Raw genomic sequence first — 19,348 nt, 5'->3', positions numbered from 1 at the left:
CAAGTTAAAATCTATGCCGGTGACTGCATGGTGAGATGTCTAATTGCCTGCCCAGTTGTTGAGAATTTCTGATTGATTTGTCAAATAAATGCAGTGTAATAGTGCTGGGATTGCACGTTCAGCACGGGGCCACAGCACTGATGCCCTCTGTGCCTGCACACATCTTGTCTTGAACCACTGTCTGGTTTTAGCTTCTGTCTATGTGCATGAAAAATCTGTGCCATGATAGCAAGCTGAAAGCATGTGAGAGATGGTCCCAGAGAAGGGGAAAGGTGTTGATGTGGGTTCCTCTTTGCTAGGATCTGCCACAGTGCTGTATCTTTAGAGATGTTTTGACTGGAGAAGGTTATCACTCAGTATGCAGTGAACGCTGTGTGTGAATGCTGTAAAGGCATGTGGATGTTCGCAGCATAATAACAGTGGTGTTTCATATCGGTGGTGGCCAAGAGTAGGAGACTGGGGGAATCCACCTACAGAAACTGCGTGTAACTCCATAGCAACAGCATATAACTTCCTCTTCATGTTGCTTGTAAATTAAAATGGCAATGGAGAAGTGCAGCAGCCTTAGTAATTCCATCTCTGCCCTACCCCCCCCTTCAAACTGTTAAATGTCATACATGCGTGTGACTTGGTTATCTGTCTTCTGCTTTTACTTAATATATACCAAATTACAAGAAGCCTGTATGACTCAGTCCAAAATTGTTACTGCTGTTTCATAATATATGTAAGGGGATTTTTAATTCTCTTTTTCTAGAATGTCTTAATACATTATGGAGAGTGGGATGTCAGAAGAAGTTTAATAGAACCATAGAATGGTTTGGATTGGAAGGATCCTTAAAGATCATACAGTTTCACTTCCCTTCTGTGGGCAGGGTTGCAACCTGCTAGATCAAGCTGCCCAGGGCCCCATCCAACCCAGCCTTGAATGCCTCCAGGGATGGGGCATCCGCAGCTTCTCTTGGCAGCCTGTGTCAGGGCCTCACCACCTTCTTGAGTAAGAAATTTCCTCCTAATTCGTAATCTGAATCTCCCGTCCTTCAGTTTGAAGCCATTCCCCCTTGTCCTGTCCCTATCTGCCCATGTAAAAAGTAGGTCTTTCTCCTATTAATGAGCTTCCTTTTAGGTACTGGAAGGCCACATTAAGGTCTCCACAGAGCCTTTTCTTCATTGCTAAACAAACCCAGCTTTCCTTAGTCTGTCCCTGTATGAGATGTGCTCCAGCCCTCTGATCATCTTTGTAGCCCTCTTCTGAACCTAGCCCAACAGTTTCATATCTTTCTTGTGAAGAGGTGCAGGCCTGGACACAGTCCTCCAGATAGAGCCTTACGAGGGCAGAGCAGAGGCAAATAATCACTTCCCTTGCCCTACTGCCACTCTTCATTTGATGAAGCCCAGGATACAGTTGGCCATCCAAGTTGCAAGTGCATCCTGCTGGCTCATAACAAGCTTGTCCATCAGAACCCCTAATTATCTCACTGCAGGGCTGCTCTCGATTAGTTCTTCTCCCAGTCTCTACACATATCTGGGATTGCCCTGACCGAAGTGCAACACTTGGCCTTGTTGAATCTCATTATGTTCATATCAGCCTGCTTTTCAAACCTGTCCAGATGAAGTTTGAGTTGGGTGATGTTCAAGATATTCCCAAGCATATGGCTTGTCCTCTGTTACAGCTCCAGGAGACGGGGTTGTTTACTGAAGGGGTTTGAGAAAGGGAAGACTGGATTAGAAAGTTGAACTCTTGCTTCAAAACTAAATTAGAACAAAAAAGTAAGAGCTTATCAGATCCAGTTAGGGTGTTAGTGGCACCAAAGCTCTTTTTGTTGCAGTAATCCAATAGAAGGTAGAAGGCAGAAGGCAGGAAGTTAACTGCAATGTAAAATAAATATACTGAGAACTTTAAAGAGAAATCTGTAGTGGATAAGGGCTTCTTCAGCTGTCTTATCTTATTATAGTACTCACCGGTACTGGGCGTGAGAGAAAACTGGCTATTGCTGGTTATCTTCCCATCAAAGGGTCACAGAATCATAGAATGGCCTGGGTTGAAAAGGACCATAAGGATAATCTAGTTTCAAGCCCCCTTGATATATGCAGGGTAACCAACCACTGGAACTAGAGTCATCTCAGTTCTGCAGTAAAGTTGCTTGCTTCCTACAAAATCTTTAAAAAAAAAAACCATCAGTCTTCTCATAAGCACACAAAGGTTGAAGAAAGAAGAAAAAATCATATGTGGTAAACTGTGTCTATGGTGAAGATACTGCAGCTGGCTGATGACCATTTAATTAACACTGATGAGTTCCTCTTGGCGCAGTGCTGGTGCACCTAAAAACCAGCAGGTTTCCCACAAAATTGTATGATTGCCATTTAGTGAAGTAAAATCAAAGAGATAGTATTGTTCATTGGATGATTTGTAATCAAAACTATGTCTGCAGGTGGCTAAAGGGTGCTCTTTGTCATTTCCACTTACGTTGCTTCTATTTAATGGCTTAAGGAAATAGTCTGTCCCAGGACTATCTTAGACACCTTATAAGCTCTAAATTCACTTCTGGATTTTGGGCGAGGGGAGAGAAAGGTGGCTTTTATGTGGGAAATTTGTTATTCTTTAGCGTCGAGATTGTTTTGATATGCACAGTAAATGTCCTCTCCTAACTACATAACATACCTTTGTATTTGGAGAATCTTTTGGCTGTTAGAGGCGATGAACTAAAACATAGTCATTAAACTGAGGCTGTGTTAAGTTACTTTTTCAGTTTTTCTACTTAAATCTTGAAACCTCAGGTTAAAAATAAACATGGGGGACTGCCTTTTTTTCTTTAGACATGAACATTCTGGCTTGTCACCCTGACTGTATCAGTTCCTTTCCTCTGACAAACTTTCAGAAAGTTCAGGCTCATTCTGTTGAGTTTATTTTTTATAGGCTTTTTTTAGATGGTTTCCTTTTCAGCCACCTGCAGTGCACTTTGCAGTGGCACATGTTCATCTCCTGTAACGTTGCTTTTTTTGGCACACAAAATGCTTTTCATTTGACATACAATTTTGTTCAACTCCCATGGTAGTTCTTTAGTGACTCCAAACTACTGAAGAAGCTTTTTAATTTTCCCTTTCTGTCCTTGTGCTTTTCTTCACTCGAGAACATATTTAGATTTGTATGTTTTGTTTAATTCTAGACAAGTGTATTGCTTCCACTAAGGAAAAATGAGACTCATTCAGCCACTTCAAAATTCTGAAATGCTCGTATGGGAGCTTGCATATGCATATTTTTCTTCTGTTTTGTGGTTTTGTTTTTTTTTTTTTTTTTTTTTTTTTTTAATGAACCTACTTGTGCATGCATATCTTGAGTACTACCCAATAAAAATGCAATTCAAAATGACAGAGATCTAGTTTCAGGTACTGAAATACACTTGTGTGCACTGTTGGAATTTTGACCTTGCATAATCAAAAGCATTTATCTGCTTTTTGTGCTTTTTAAGACTGAATACAAAGCTACCATACTATGACTGCACATCTCAACTGTTGTTCTGTCAAAATCAATCAAAGTAGGATTGCACACTTGAAACACTTCTCTTTTGAAGTGTCTTCTATTTTAAAAAACACTTTTAATCAGCAGATTTTTTGCATTTTTGGCTTGTTTTCGTACGTAATTAGTAAGTCATTGGTTCAATTTATGTAGTTTTTCTCTGGAAACTTGTATTGGCAATGCAACTGGTGTTAACCATTAAAATGTCTGCTCAGCTCACTTCATAGACCATCTCTCCTCCTCTAGTGAGCTATGGATGGATGTACCTTCATAGTTCCCTTATCAGAATCTTATCTTGGTGAAAGGAGGCCAACCATAGCAGAAGACGGCATTATCCTTCACAGATATCATAGAATCATAAGGTTGGGAAGGACCTACAAGATCATCCAGTCCAACCATCCTCCTGTCACCATTACTATCTACTAAGCTACTAAACCATATCTCGTATTTGTTTGTCAGAGAGCGTGGAACTCCAGTGGATAGCTAGAAGTTGTTCATTTGTCACAATCAGTGGTTTTGATCTGGTGGAACTGGGTGGGTGCTTCCTGTCATGCATCACTTGTGGTGCATGCTCAGCCACAGCTGAATCCCCAGCAGACCCTGGGAAGCCTGTTCTAGATTGATGGCGGCTTTTGTTAGAACAGGGAGAAAATGATACCATGCAAACTGCTGCTATCTTCCCTACTTCTGACTTTTGGTGATGAAAAGCCGGACAGAAGGCACTGCAAAACATTCTCCCTCTTTCCCTCTATGTGTGTCCTCCCATAGATATGTATGTAAGTGGTGTATTTTTTTCTACCTGTTATACCCAGGTTCTTGAAGAGAGTTGAGCATTCAGTTCAATGTAGAGGGCCAAAAAAGGTAGCTAGAAGTAGAATCACAGAATATCCTGAATTGGCAGGGACACATAAGGATTTTGTTGAGTCCAATCCTAGCTTCAAATCAGACTGTATGTCTGAGAGCAGTGCCCAGATACTCCAACACTCAGGGCCCACCGCCCTCTGGTGCAGAACCATTCCCTGAGCCCAGCTGCCCTCCCCTCACACAGCTCCATGCCGTTCCCTCAGCCCTGTCGCTGTCACACAGAGCAGAGCTCAGCGCTGCCCTCCGCTCCCTGTGAGGAGCTGCAGCCGCCATCAGGCCTCCCCTCAGCTCCTCTGCTCTGGGCTGAGCGCAGCCAGGCACCTCAGCTGCTCCTCTCACATCCTGTCCTCCAGACCTTTCACCATCTTTGTATCCTTTCCTTGAACACTTTCTAATAATTTTATGTTCTTTTCATACTGTGGTGCTCGATGCTGCATGCAGTAGTCAAGGTGAGGTTGCAGCAGTGCGTTATTGAGTGGGACAGTTACTTCCATTGACTGTCTAGCAATGCTGTGCTTGATGCACTTCAGAATACAGCTGTCCTTGCTGTGTGTATGCATTTGGTATGCTCAAATGGTTAAAATAAACTTTGGTTTGACAGAGCATTGAAAGTATGATCTGTAGCTCACTTAGGCAGTTAGACTAGCAATTTAAACTTGATGGAAGCTGTTTGACAGAAACCTTTGATATCTTTGTTGCTGTGTTTCACTGTGCTCACAGTGGCAGCTGTGCAACATTGCCCCTACCCATGCCCAGCCAATCCCCATGTCTGTGCCCACTCTTGGTGCAGTGCGGGCGGCAGCCCTGAAGCTGGCCTGAGCTGCCAGACGGCTTTCTTGGAGCAGCACGGGAAGTCTGGCAGAGCCAGAAATAGAGCTTCCATCTGCTGTTCTCCAGGCTCTTGCTCCCAGCCGCAGACCCGTCCCACCTCTTCCCTTTGCTCGGGTAACATCCCAGCAGACAGCCGCCTCCTGTGCTCGGGGCCAGCTGGTTCTGCAGCATTGCCTGACCGCCATACTCCAGATGTTTGACGTTCCATTTCCCCATACTTCTGTGAACTTCAGCAAAGTGCTGCTGGCATTTTACCAATGCAGCAGGGGAGGAGGGAGGACTGTTGCCTTAACCATTTTCTTTCCATAACAAAGGTCTATACAGAGCTGCTAAAACGTCTTCCTCTTCAAGACATTGCCATCTGACAGTCTTCCTTCTCATGTCTCTCTCCTTGTTCCCAGATATGCTCTGCGGATCTCCCCTCCTTATGCTCGGTGATGACATCCTCTTCCTCTCACTTGGGGAGGATAGAGTGGGGAGTACAGATGTGTAGAGGTTCCCTTGTGTTTCTTTGTAGATGCTTCTCATTCATAGAACCCAGTTCTGAGAGGTGGCATCTCCCATGCACAACTTGCTGCCCCGTGTTGTTTTCTTAGCACCATGTGCAAGCATGCTGTTTGGTAGCTGTTAGAGGATAATATATAGAGCTTCTTTCCTTTGGTCTTGCAAGAGCTAGGATTGTGTGCCCTCCATAGCAGTCTTCCTGTTTCCAATTGGCACAATAAAGAAATGTCAGGCTTGAGCTCGAGTCCAGCTCTTGGACAACCAGGCTGGTTTCCTTGCTCTGATTCTTGTCCTAGAATGTCACTCATCTGCCCAGCCCCTCCAGTGTGTCCTTGCTCTCTGTCCCCTTTCTGCTCAATTTCTCCAGCAAACTATGTGACTAGATTTTCCAATAGGAAACTTTGAAAAGAATCTGTATAAATAATTCTTTTGCCGAACAGAACTCTCTTCCATTTTTCAAAGCTAACTGTATAGGTACAACTTCACAGACTGCATTTTGGAAATCAGGGTCTTTAAGTCCAGTTCCCAGTGAACCCTATTCTGGAAACCTTTCTTCCAAAATGAAGTTTTGTAACAGCTGGGGGGCTAAAGGTGAGGCTATATGTCTTTGACCAACAACCTTTAAGCCTCTTTCTCTAGCTCTTGTTTTCAGCTTCTTGATTTTAAGGAGATTCAGTACTGTATCAGCAACCCCCTTCCCATCCTTTTTTTTTTTCCTTTTTAATTTAAGATATATCAGTATTTTAACACTTGCAAGCACATACTCTGTTGGTCCAAAATCAATTTTCTGTCATGTTTGCCTAGCATAGGACTCTTGAGCTTAAGAAATTTAACAGTGAAGCAGGGAGTATTTGGAGCAAGAGATGCTATGGTCTGTATTATTGTTTAATATTCCGTGCTTTTGAATTTTAAAACCATATAAAGAGCAAAATGTGCTGAATTAATGGGATGCCTCTCCACTGTATACTTCTCCACTGTCCTGCAGCCCCAAATGTCTTCAAACCTTTCTGACATTTTAGGTTTTTTGATGTAAATCTGTTATTTCTTATGCTGATGGCTGTTGCTAGGAGAATCTGAGAAAATCTACTGTGTATAAAGAAGAAGATTTAAATTCTAAAGACAAGGGCCAGCTTCATAGGATAAGCTGAAAAACAGTCTGCTTTCAGACATAAGTGCAGCCCACTGATAAACTGTGAAAATAAACATAGCCATCACATCATCACTTTTTGATATCATTCCCCCTCCAACAGTGGGTGATATTAGTTAGTAAAAGGCACTAGTAGCAGTGTACTTGTGTGCACTTGTATATTACTTGTGTGTATATATATATGCACATAAAAATTGTATGCATTTGTGCATGTATTGTGCATGTAAGTCTGGAAATCAGACTTAGTATTTATTTCAGTGTTCTTCCTGTGTCCTGTCTAGTGACAGGACTTCCCTTTAGGTGGCCATAAATATCTTACATAGACTGCAAGTTGCTGTATACGTGTTGCTGACCTTAGTTCATTGTGCTGTTAATCTGCAATATCTCTTGAATGCGAACCCTGCCTGCAGGACAAGGAAGGTGGTATATCAGATTACACGAGATGTGGCTTATCCGGATCCTCTACCGTTTTACCTTAGGAGGCCTGGATTTCCCAGGACTTGGGGAGATGAAGCTGCCTGGGGAGCCTGTCCTGCTGTCGTAACTTGTCTGTATGCTGAAGGGAACGTGTGAGAAACTTCTATCTATAAACCTACAAGAACACATTGTTGGATTTGCAGCTCTAGAACTGTGACTCACAAGTCTATTCTAGTTGCCTCCTACATTGCCAGCACTGGGTGTCTAAGTGCTTTGGAGATAACAGGAGACCAGTCTTGCATGGTGCACCCTCAGAAGACATGGCAGGATATTCTGAGGTGTTAAGGATTATTGTTCACTCAAAACATCACCGATAAGAGAAAATTCAGGGGGAGGAATGAGGTTCTAAGAATTTACCAAGCTTTTTGAGCAAGCTTCCCAGAAGCAGCTCATTTTCATTCTATAACTGAATTGATGCAAACATAGATGAAGTTTTTGAAGTATTTCTAGTCAATGGAGTTGACTGTTGTAATTCCCAATGCCAGTAGAGGCTCAAACCAGGGAGAAGGTCCCTGAGAAGATAAATGTGTGTGCTTAACAGCAAACGTGAGCAGCACCAGCTGTATTGTGCTCTGATCTGTATATCTCCCATGGAGGCCAGGCTTGCTTAACCCTGGGACTCACATGGAGCACCTAGGTGAGGACATTCCTCTTCATCAATGCAGCCTGTTAGCTTTCTTGTTTATTGACAGACACATCACGTTTGCTTGCATGAGGTACCCAGCATCTTCATCTTTTACAAAGAAGCTAACTACATTCCTTTCATCTCTAGAAATGATACCAAATACATGTGTGGAACTCCTTAGTTCTGCTCAATAGATTCTTTTTTATCTGTATGTACAGGGAGAAGAGGAAAGCAACTGCCAAATTTCTTCAGAGATCATATTTTCTTTTACTAGTAACTTTTGTTTCATTCTTAAGCAACATACATTTTTCAAATTTCTGTAGGTTAATTCTTGAGGTTCTTGAACACATTTTTAGGAATCAGACAGTACAAGCAACAGAAATCAAACACTCAAGTTTCTTGCACTTCCATCATGAGTTCTTGAAAGAGACTTTGTTACATTGTGTAGGTATCTGTATGCAATGTCTTTAAAATCCCCCAAAAGCTATTTGTGCTGTTGCACGCATTATGTGTCTTGAACTCATAACTGATCTTTTCTGTAGAACTTCTCTTGTGTAAATAAGTTCACATTTCCTTCTGGTGAATATAGTGAATTTTCTTTCCAATTTCCTTCACAAAGTAATGGCATAAGATGGTGCTCTCTCTGAAGGCAGCTGTCTGGCTGAGCTTATTAAAGATGGGGATTTTGTCTTTTCTGTAGGTCAGACGGGCCTCCTTGCAGGTAGCCTGTACCATATGCATTGTTCAGGATCTCTTCAGCACTGCTATTTAATTAATTGTAACTTGTTCATATCAAAGTCTCGTTGAATACGCTTTCTTTATGGAAGTAGCAATAGCATAGTTTATTTTTAAAGCAGAGCGAGTTAATAATCTTAGTCCCATCAAATTGTTTAATTTTAGGGGAGCTTATATAAATGATATATATATATATATATAGCAAGACAATGAAATCTGCTGTTTTGGAGAATGACAATAAGGGATAATATTGAAGTTGAATCTAGGAGCAAAATTAAGAAGAGTGAGGTTTTTTTCCTCCCCTTTTATTTAGGGAATGTAGAAAGCACCTCAGTGTTTCTTAAGTTTCTTTGGCTGGCACTGCAATTTATGATCTGGGTGTATGAGCCCTAAGAGAAAGTGTATATTTAGAAGAATGTGTTAATGTTTATTTTGATTTTTGTTCATCTGTAGATTTTAATTATCAATGTATTTTACTGTTATAAGCAAATAAGTTGGAAGCTGCAGAAAGTTTTACAGATAGCAAAACACTACTTTCCAAATTCAAAGATAAACAAGTAAGCTGGGACTGAAGCAGGAAATCAAGCTCCTTTCTCTGCACATCTTGCTGTCCCACATATTGTCTGGTTTCACTGAGCAGGCTGAGACTGAAACTTGTGCCTTTGTCACATCAAACAGAGCTTTTGCTGGAAGCAGATATAATGGATTGCTGGACTGATACATCAGTTGACTGATACACCATTTGATACATCAAATCCGGTGTTTCAATTGGCTTGTCTTTGACTAGAAATCCTGTTGTTTCCCTCCCCCCTCCCCCTTAAATCGTATGGCGTTTTTTTTCCTTATATTGCCAGCAATACAATCTTTGGTATCACTTTTAGGGATTTCTTTGGGGGATTTCACTGCTCTCAGGTGTAATATGAATGAAATCCTGTTCTGTGTTAATTTGCCATTTCCTGATGCTGGCTTCAGCAAGGGTGTCACTGCATTCCTGCAAGTAATCTGTGCAAGCCTGAAGCATGGCACCAGCATTGTGCATGAAGCAGCCAGGAGGGTTGTGGTTTCACCAAATGTGCTGGGAAGATGGGTTTGGGAAGTGGTAAGGGATGTGGGAGCGGCCGCTCCCTTAAGATTGTACTTTTCATCATATAAAGTAATTCTAGTCTGTGTTGCTGCCATCTATGTATGTGTATAATGTTGATTTGTCCTCTAACCCAAGATTCCCTTCATTGCAAATGAAGCGTTAGTAGATAAAACCACAAACTGAAAAGGCAAAAAAGGGAAGCAACGTCAAAACTACAGAAGACTATTGCTAGTAACAAGCAGTTCTGCCTTCCTTTTCTCCTTGTGTTCTCTGAAATAGCAGCTACAGGTGGCCTGTGGAGTTGGAGCCTATGTCTGTTCTCGTCTGAAAGAACCTGGAGCCAAACTGAAAAATGACCAATTTGTACATCTTTTCAGCATAGTGCATTAGTTTGGAGGACATTTATGACATAATAATGCTTTAAGCATTATTAAAGCTGTTGTGTGAAATAACCTGAAAAGTTATCATTAAAAATGGCATGATTTTAGAATTTTTAGAGGATAGATAGTGCTGTATTTTCAGCACAGAAAAGAACTTCTTGCTGTATCGTTGCTACACTGCACTGCAGTTGGCCTTGGGGCTGCTTCTGAGAAGGCAAACAGTTAAAGTTTAACATCACATCCTGTTGGTCTGCTGTTTCTTTCATATGATTTGGAGCTGACAGATAGCAGAGGCAGCTAATCATTAACAGTTCCTTCAACCTCCAAGTTCAGTTTTGCTTCTGGAATTAGCTGGCATGTTCCCTTGCACCTAGTTATAAGGGCAAAGGCATTTGTTTAATGATTTAGCTTGTATTTGCTTCCCAAAGAGAACATACTTCTAGAAGGACTGTCTCCTCCTAATCAGTACAGTGCTGGGCATCTTCCTACTGGATTGTGTTGTTCACAACTGAGAATCCTGTCTGTATTCCCCAAACCTTAACATTTTGCCACATTTATTTCAGCACAGGCCACATGGACTTGAAGCTGGTCTGACTGTTTCCTACTGCGTGTTACTCTGCCTTAAGCCAGGCCTGTTTGCTATGGTTTACGTCTCTTCATCTTTGAGGGGTAGAAGTAGGTTTTGTGCATCGTATCACGAACTGCTTACTGCTGTTAGGGTATCAGTGACTAAACCATAAAATTTCACATTGACATCAAGCAAATAGATACAGATACTAATGTAGAAATCACAGAATCACAGAATTGTAGGGATTGGAATGGACCTCAAGAGATCATAGAGTCCAACTCCCCTACTAAAGCAGGTACCCTACAGTAGGTTGCACAGGTAGGTGTCCAGATGGCTCTTGAATATCTCCATAGAAGGAGACCCCACAACCTCTTTGGGCAAACTGTTCCAGTGCTCTGCTGCCTTACGTAAAGAAGCAGCCAGCAGTTGACATGCAATCTTTATTGATCTATTAAAGGTCACTTCTGCTGAGGAAGCAAAATGTTGTTTAGTAGCTGATGGGCAGCATATTGTCCTCCTCAAACATATGGTTTGCATAGGCCAGAACACTGCCTTGTGTTTCTAGTGCACCATATGTGGTAATGAAGAGTTGCAGTCGCATTTGCTTTGAAGAGCAAATGAGCGTCTTGCACAGGCACGCCTGCATGCCATTCACAGCATACATGTACAACATCAATTTCTGGCCCTGAACTAAAATACAGATAGCATTCTCTTTGCTTGGTCTGAAATCTGTGGAAAGACTTTACAAATCTCTGCTCTATGTTTAATTTTGGATAAGCTGTCTGATATAATTAATACTTACTCTTTTCCTGTTCCGAGGATTTTTTTTTTCCATAAACAAGAATTTGCTGCAGAACTACTTCAGTCATTTTCAAAAGCATGTGTGGTACAGCATCTGTTCCTGGAATCTCTTATCCTCTGCTCAGTAATTCCATCAATAGTTGATGGAATTTTCATTGTTCGTTGCAGGGAGGAAAAGTCGGTCTTATGGACCACCTGCCAGGAAAAGATGAATCTTTTTGTATGGTGAAGGGCTTATGCTTTTTTTCCTTTGCCATCGACATTAAGAGAACTCTTAGTATTAAAGATGTGTTTTTGCCTATGCTGTGCAGAGGATTAATTTATTAGTAGCAGCAGATTCTGCTCAAAGAAGTGAAGCACAATTATGTATTTCCATGTGCATAAGAGTATTTTAAAACATCCTCTTTTGAAACATTGTACTATGTGCCTTAAATTGCCACCCTCCTTGGTATCTCCTGCTGTTTGGGTGGCTGAAGTGGCAGTGTTTTTTTATTTTTGATGTTGTTTTTCCCTATGCTGTTGTCATGTATTAAAAATGTGAGGAGTTGCACCTTTGAGTTCTGCAGGATAGTTTGAGATCTTGCATTTTCGTGGCTCATTGAAAGGATTTGTGTCACACAGAGAAATTGGAAGAAATGATCTAAGAACATATAGCAGAATACTCAAATAATAGTTGTTGATCTTGCTGAAAACCTGCTGAAGGACAGAACTTAAACATATATTTCAGTCTCTGAAAGGAAAAGAACAAATAATTGCTGGAGCTGAAGAAACACAGCTAGTCTTGTTCTGAAGTCTTTGCTCTGTCTTCTGTGAAATTGGCTGCCAGAACAAATGTGGGTGCACTGGCTGATGTTTGATACTGATGTAATGGCGAGTGCGTGGTGTCTGGGATTGTCTCATTTGGAAAGGTGCTTTTTTTTGCCCCCAACAGGTAGTTTTCAGTGCCTGAATGTTTAGAACAATGAAGCTTGCTCCACAACTTCGTTGGGATGTGTAATGAACTCATTCCAAATAACCTAATGCAATCACACTCATTTAATATCTTATTTTGCGCTGGAAAAAAAAAATTATTTCTGTTAAGATTCCTCACTTTTGGAAGTAAAAGACCCTTCTGCAATGTTACAAGCTATTTGTTTTTCAGCTTTTACCTGTGAAAACAAGCTTGCTTAATATCCACTCGCGTTCCCACTTGCAATATGCAGTGCCATGTAGTGAAACTATTCAGGAGGATTTTATTTCTTTCTATTCCTAAAAAAAATAAGGATTCTACAAGCATGTACACTAAATTTAGGAAAAATAATTTCATCAAGTGGAGGAATTTCATAGTAAACTTTGAGCACTGAGTTCTGTCTTTCCTGGAGATTGGAAATGGTCATTTTTTTGATGCTTACCTTTCTCTTTATCATTCTGCCTCATGTAGAGTCAGATACAATCTAATTTAATGCTTCATCTTTGATTCTGTTTCACTGAAGATAACATTGCAATTAATATCCACTTTAACTTTTGTTGTTTCTAGAGATGTACCCAAACCTACGGGTGGGTGAGGAGTTTTTCCTTCTTCCTCAGCTTTGACACTGTTTCTCCATGAGAAATTGATGCTTACACACTAAGCATTATTTTCCTTAGTAGTGATTCAATAGATTTTATTCAAAGTGACGAATAGTGGTAGCTTTTGTCAGATACTATATTCTGCAATGATATCCTGAGGTGCCAGTAACTACTTAAACCAGGGAATTAAATCCCTGCATTTCAAATAGACTTTCTAGTGGTGGGATTTACTGTGGCTGCCCGGTGCTTGATCTGCGTGTGTTCTCCCTTGGATAGGGTTTAAGCAGTGGTTCTCTTGCACACTGGAAGCACACGTGTGTTATGTGAAGCTCAGTTTGATCCTACACAGTCTGCAGGGCTGACCTTTCATTCCTCTTCAGGTATTTCCTAATGAAATGATGGAGCTGGGCATGAACGTGGCTTCTGTATTCCCTTAAGAGCATCTTTAAGGCTCTGAAGGTGCCATAGACTGTGTGAGTGAAACTACCCTCCATGCTGTGCCTGCCAGTTCTGTTGCAGACTGTGACATGCACCAATGACTGCTGAAAAAGATTGCCTCCCAGCTTCCCAAGACTTGTGCCCTCTGGGACTATGGGCAGGCTGCTGAGCTTGCCTACCCTGGGTTCCCAGCTGGCAACCTGCAGTCATTTATCACTATTGTCAGTCATAAGAATGTTGAGGGTTAATCTGCACATGCTGTATCTGCATAGTGTCTTTAGAGCGTCAAGGCAATAATGTATAATTGTAATTTTATTATTAATATTGGTTATTTCATTAAAGTGTAATTTTCAAGCAATGTTCATGTTGATTAAACTCATTTTGTCAATGAGTTGGCATCCTTCCAGCAGCACTATCTCGGTTCAAAATCTTTGTCTAATAGTGTGGCCTAAACATGTAGATAGATAGCTCTGAAAAGAAAATAACAAATGCCTAAAGAAACCCATCCTTTCTTGTTTTTAATCTAGACTGTGGACATCCATAAAGAAAAGGTTGCTCGCAGAGAGATAGGCATTTTGACGACCAATAAGAACACATCAAGAACTCACAAAATTATAGCGCCAGCGAACATGGAGCGTCCTGTAAGGTATATTCGAAAACCTATAGACTACACGGTGCTGGATGATGTTGGCCATGGCGTAAAGGTAAGAACACCTGAACACATGAGAACTCCAAGTAGTACAGACCAGGAGATAAGGTTAGGCAGAATGACCTTAAAATGTTGCTCTCGTTTATGTTAGGGAGTACTGTGGGTTAGACATGCTCCCACATGCAAACATTTTAATAATAGAATTAGTTGTTTTATGAAGATTTTTATTATTGTTGTTAATTATTTAAGCAGTGTTTGCCATAACTTTGTGACTAGCAGTGGTAGTCAGGGTCTGAAAGTAATGGCTTATGATCTTAGCCTAGTGACTCTCAGAAAAGCCATGACTAAATTCTAAAATTCTGAATACTTTCTTGCCTAATTAACTTTTCTGTCACTCCCTTTATTTCTTTAACTTTTAAGAAAAAATCAGTCATCTGTTGCAGGGAAACAGGCTAATTGTTTTTTGTTGTTTTTTTTTATTTATTTTTGGAGAGTATGGAATGACAGACAGGGACTGGTAGGAGCAGGATTAGCTAGTTGGCATTGAAGTGTCAGTGGCTCTTAACATCTCCCTCTCATTTGTGCTTTTGGGCAGCCTGTTTTGCCTCTCTGAATGAAAAGCCTTTGTAAATTTTGTCCACTGCTGTTGAAGTGGTTATGGGTAAAATGAATTTAACACCCTTTCTCCCTGGCTATCTTTTTATAGCAGATAATAACTTTGTATACTCCCCAGAGCAGGCCTTCCGGTGTATTCTGTTTACAGTACTTCTCTTGAATAGTATTAAAAAGCTTTTATTCACAATCTGTGTATCCTCTACAGCCTGATGTCCTCTGGTCAGAGCAGCTAGCCTTCATGAGCCCTTTGGCTGAGCTCTCAAGGAACAGATATTTCAGAATTCATACAAAAGAGTACTGAAGGTGCATTGTAGTAACTCTGTGAATGCCCAGAGAAGTCTGATTCCAACACAAGCTGGAATGCATATCTATACCATGACTGCTCCAGGATATGAATTAACATAGTGGCTTTTAGCTACCTGATTTATTTTTTTACACTTTCTGGCAATCAAACCTGTATCTAAACCTGTACTAATCTTGTAACTTTTAGGGTTGCTTTACACTTGTTATTTGAGGCAGGCTGGGTGGAGCCTGTCCTGTGTAGAAACATGAAAGATTAGCCCTGAATTGCTGCAAAATAGAAACACGGGGGGCAAAGAAACTGTTGATTTTTCTGCATGCATACAAGGAGAGAGCTCTATGAATACAGAATGCGGGAATTGACAAATTCAATGTCAAGATATTGGTTTCTGCATTTAAGTGCTCCAGGAGTCAGATGCTGCAGAAGGCATTTTTAAAAGCAGAATAATTATTGTTAGTCCTTGAAGTTAGTGCTTTGCTACACTGACCCAAAACTAGTTGCTGAGTCTCTAAATGCTAAAGTTAGCTGTAGCAGTTGCATTTTCTAGTATAGTCATGTTCTTAAGAGTACGAGTGTCTTTACAGTTGTGACCCTTTTTATTGAAGGAGTGAAAAAGAGATGCCAACTACCTGTTTTTAGACAGCTCTTCTTAATAAAGATTTATTTTTTTTAAACTGCATCTGGTTTAATCTAGTATAACAAACTGCATCTGTTTCAAGGTAAAATAGCATCCAGTAATAACCAAATTAGCAGCATTATTAAGTTGGCTACAAACTACATCTGGCTATCGTTTCTTCGAGCAATATGCCTGTTTTATGATTGTGGAAAGTATGAAACTCTAAGTAGAAAGGTGATATTGCTGTTCAGTATGTAGACTTTTTACGCAAGTGAAATAAGCTGCTGGGTCATCCTCAGGTAGATATTGAAGGCATCTGTCATACTTTTGACACCTTCATCAGTATTGACCTTCAGTGGATGCATTGTGAGAAGACTGGGCTAAGACAGGAAATGATGTAATTACATGTGTTTAGCCAACATTTTACTGGGTTTCCTGGAGTGTGACGCAGATCACAGCTATCACGGAGTTATCTCTAGATCTATCTGTGTCTGTGACAGGGGAACAGCAGACTCACAGCCCCACCAGCATGGAAAAGAAAAGGAGAAAAGGAGAAGAGTAGGGAGATGGAAACTGGGCCTTAAAACAGAACAATGGCAATGATCTGAGGAGGAAAGTTAGTTTACTAAATATGATATCAGAACACTTGATAACACACTGTACAATATATAATTGGAATTGAAGCTAATAAATCAAATAAAATGAGAGAGAGTGTCCAAAACCAAAGGCTTTGCTCTGAATTGAAGGCGAAATGGCTGGAGAGCACAGCCACACACTGCCAGGCAGTGAGAGAGAGTCCCATGACTTGCCAGCTTTATCTTCTCCTCTGAACACAAAGTCCTCTGGGGTTTGTAGCTCTTCTCTTCCAAGAGCCAGGTATTTGGAAAATCAGTGGTCCATGGAAATGGGGCATTAACTCTTTAACTCCCTGTTAAAGAGGTTAAATGTCTGTTCCACTCCTTACCTTTCCTTTTGAAGGGTCCCGTATGGATGAAATGTCCATAAGGAGGAAAGCTGCCTTTTTTTTTTTTTTTTTTAAATATATATGCCTATGAAGTCAGGTCTAACATGAGTCAAAATGGGGAGGACTTTCCCTTACTAGACAAACACTTCGTGTAGATGGCCTCAGGAAACACACAGACCATCATTTTTGCCAGTCCCCTGAGTAGTTGCTTAGTTGTCACCCTCTGGGGATAGGGGAACGTAGCTGAAGTCATTCTTGGTGAATAAGAGTAACGGTTGTGAAGTGAGAGCCCACCTTCCTGTGTAGAGAGCTTGGTTTGAATTATTAGGCAGAGGTTACTTTAACATTTCCTTCCTTCTTTTCCCCTTCGTTTGTCAAAGGAGGGTGGGAGGGGGGAAGTAATGTGCCAGCAAATAAATAGGTCAAATACAATTACACATACAAAACATCCCCAGTTTAAGAGGGGAGGAGGAGGAGGAAGCTTCAAAAATGCCTTGAAAGCCCTGGAGTTGGCTTTAGAATTTGTTGCAATCTTTTTTTTTTTTTAATAGATGGCAGATGGAATTGCAGCAAAGTAGGAAGTTGAAATGATTGCCTTGTGGTGAAGGAGGTGGTGTAGAATACATGTGAAATTTAAATGTCTAATAGTTTTAATTAGAACAAATTTGCAGTATGCAGCAAACAGTTCTAAAACTGTCTCAAACTATGTCTGAAGATTGATCACTTTTCAACTGCTTGGAGAAAATTTCTGAATTTCCTTGTTTTAAAGTACAAGTATTTCACTACACCACAGCTGTAAGAAGCTTTCAAGACCACAAGTCAGATGGAATCTAAGCACTAAAAAGTGTTAATTAGGAAAATGAAGGTTGGAAGGAGCCCCTACTTTAAAGTAGGGATGGGACCAGAAGTGTGCTTGCAACAAGGACTCTGCTCTCACCCTTGCCATGCTTTTGCTCTAGTCAGTTGGTGTCTGCGTGCTTAGTGCTGTCTGTGCAAGATGAGAATGCAGATGAGGAGCTGGTGTGAGGGTGGAAGGCTACCTAGACGTGCCTGCTATCCCTGTAGGATACAACTTGATGTGCTGGCCACTTGAGCATTAACTTTTAAATAATTCACTGTAATAAAAATTAAGCGAGCCAGAGATCCTGAACCTGTGCCTCTGTCTTTGTTCCTGCATTAGCTTATGTTGAATGCTCTTGCTTCAAAGGACATAATTTCATTAATGTCGCGGCATCACTTGGGGGTCATGGCCAAACAGTGAATATTGCTGCAGGGTAGAGAAGCTTCTCTGGGGAGAAAAAACAGCCCTCCCTGCTGCCAGCTCTCTTGCCTATTGTGAGTGTTGATGGCAAGTGCTTTTCACAGGGCATTTGCTACTGAAAGTTAGAAGTGTGTGTGATGTCATCTGGTATAACATAGGTTTGAAGACTTTCTGGCTGCAAAGAAAACTCAGCATTTTTGTGGTCTATCTATTTTCTAATTTGAAATATATATATATTTTTTGTTAGCCTTATTTTATTGTAGCTATTAAATATTATTAACTAAAAGAATTTGGAAAGGTTGAAGTGTTTCAGAACAGAAATCTGATGCATCTTCCTCTGACCAAGGCTATTGATAAGTGCTGAGGGAATGATACTACATTTGCCCATCATCCACAGTTTCTGTATCTTAACAGCAGCTTAATATGTGAAAACATTTTAAAGTTAAATGACTTAGGAAACTTAAAAAAAAAAAAAAAAAAAAAAAAAAAAAGGAAAGAAGAGAAGCAAAGCAATAGTGACAAGCTACATCTGATTACTGTTAAAAGAAAGCAATGTAAATGTAATTACTGGGTTGGAAGTAATAGCAGGAGATGTTACAGTTAAAGATAAAACTTTGTTGCAGAAACTTTACCTACACATGTTCTGTTTTGTAAGAAATATTGATTTGGAGCCTAAGTTCTTGCCACATAGCTGCCATACAGTAGACTATAACAAAATAAAGATCAAATAAGCCTTCTGAACTGTTCCAGTAAGGAAAGTGAGACACAGTAATGATTTCTTTAAAAACAGCACAGAGCTGGTGGAAGAAGCATGTTTCCCTCAGTGTCTGACACCCACATACAGGGTGCCTTCTGAAAAACAGCTTTGATTGCAGACGCCCTTCTCCCTAAGTCCCTGTCTTCATTTCTCTGTGGAAACTGTGTCCTAGACTGGTTCTTTCTGCATTCTTTCCTCACATATCCCATCTGTTCGTGTACAAATGCCCTTCCTGCTGCTCTTCCTGCTCCCATTGTGTCACCTTGCCGTAGTCCAAACCCAGACCTGCTCCACTGACAAGACAGGAGGCGATCCCTGTGCAAAACCAGTGAGGATGCCTATGGGCCAATTGGATTGCCTGGCTGCAGATACACAGTAGCACTTCAGATGGCATTAGGGCCAGCTGCCTTCCTCCTATGGTTGTCTCAGATAATTCTCTCCTGACTAATACCAGGAAAACCTTTTTTAAACAGAAAGGGAGGTTGGCTAGAAGTCGTCAAGAGCAACTGTGCTTTTCTTTTGCGGTTAATGACTGATTACTGGTCAAAGGTAATGACAGATCTAAGGATGGTTATTGCTTTTACAGAATGTACATATTACAGTTCTGAGTTTCCTGTACACTTTCTATTGATGCAGATTAGGCTAACAGCAGTTTTTAAACCTGTGTTT

At 40.8% G+C, this 19,348-nt stretch overlaps 1 protein-coding gene across 13 annotated transcripts in view; it reads left to right on the top strand.

Annotated features, from left to right (window-relative positions):
- ABI1 (abl interactor 1) overlaps nucleotides 1-19,348 on the top strand; it is a 76,745-nt gene that overhangs the window by 34,535 nt on the left and 22,862 nt on the right. For all 13 annotated transcript variants that reach the window (XM_042888282.1, XM_042888281.1, XM_042888280.1 and 10 more), the window contains exon 3: nucleotides 14,044-14,220. In XM_042888282.1, coding sequence (XP_042744216.1) covers nucleotides 14,044-14,220 — 177 coding nt within the window. The remainder of the gene's footprint in view (nucleotides 1-14,043; nucleotides 14,221-19,348) is intronic.

This window comes from Lagopus leucura, unplaced genomic scaffold (assembly GCF_019238085.1).
Source record: "Lagopus leucura isolate 7727_CA_CO unplaced genomic scaffold, USGS_WTPT01 Super-Scaffold_100157, whole genome shotgun sequence".
Taxonomy (NCBI): Eukaryota; Metazoa; Chordata; class Aves; order Galliformes; family Phasianidae; genus Lagopus; species Lagopus leucura.
The sequence above is the reverse complement of the archived record's forward strand: the minus strand, read 5'-3'. Positions and strand labels throughout refer to the sequence as shown.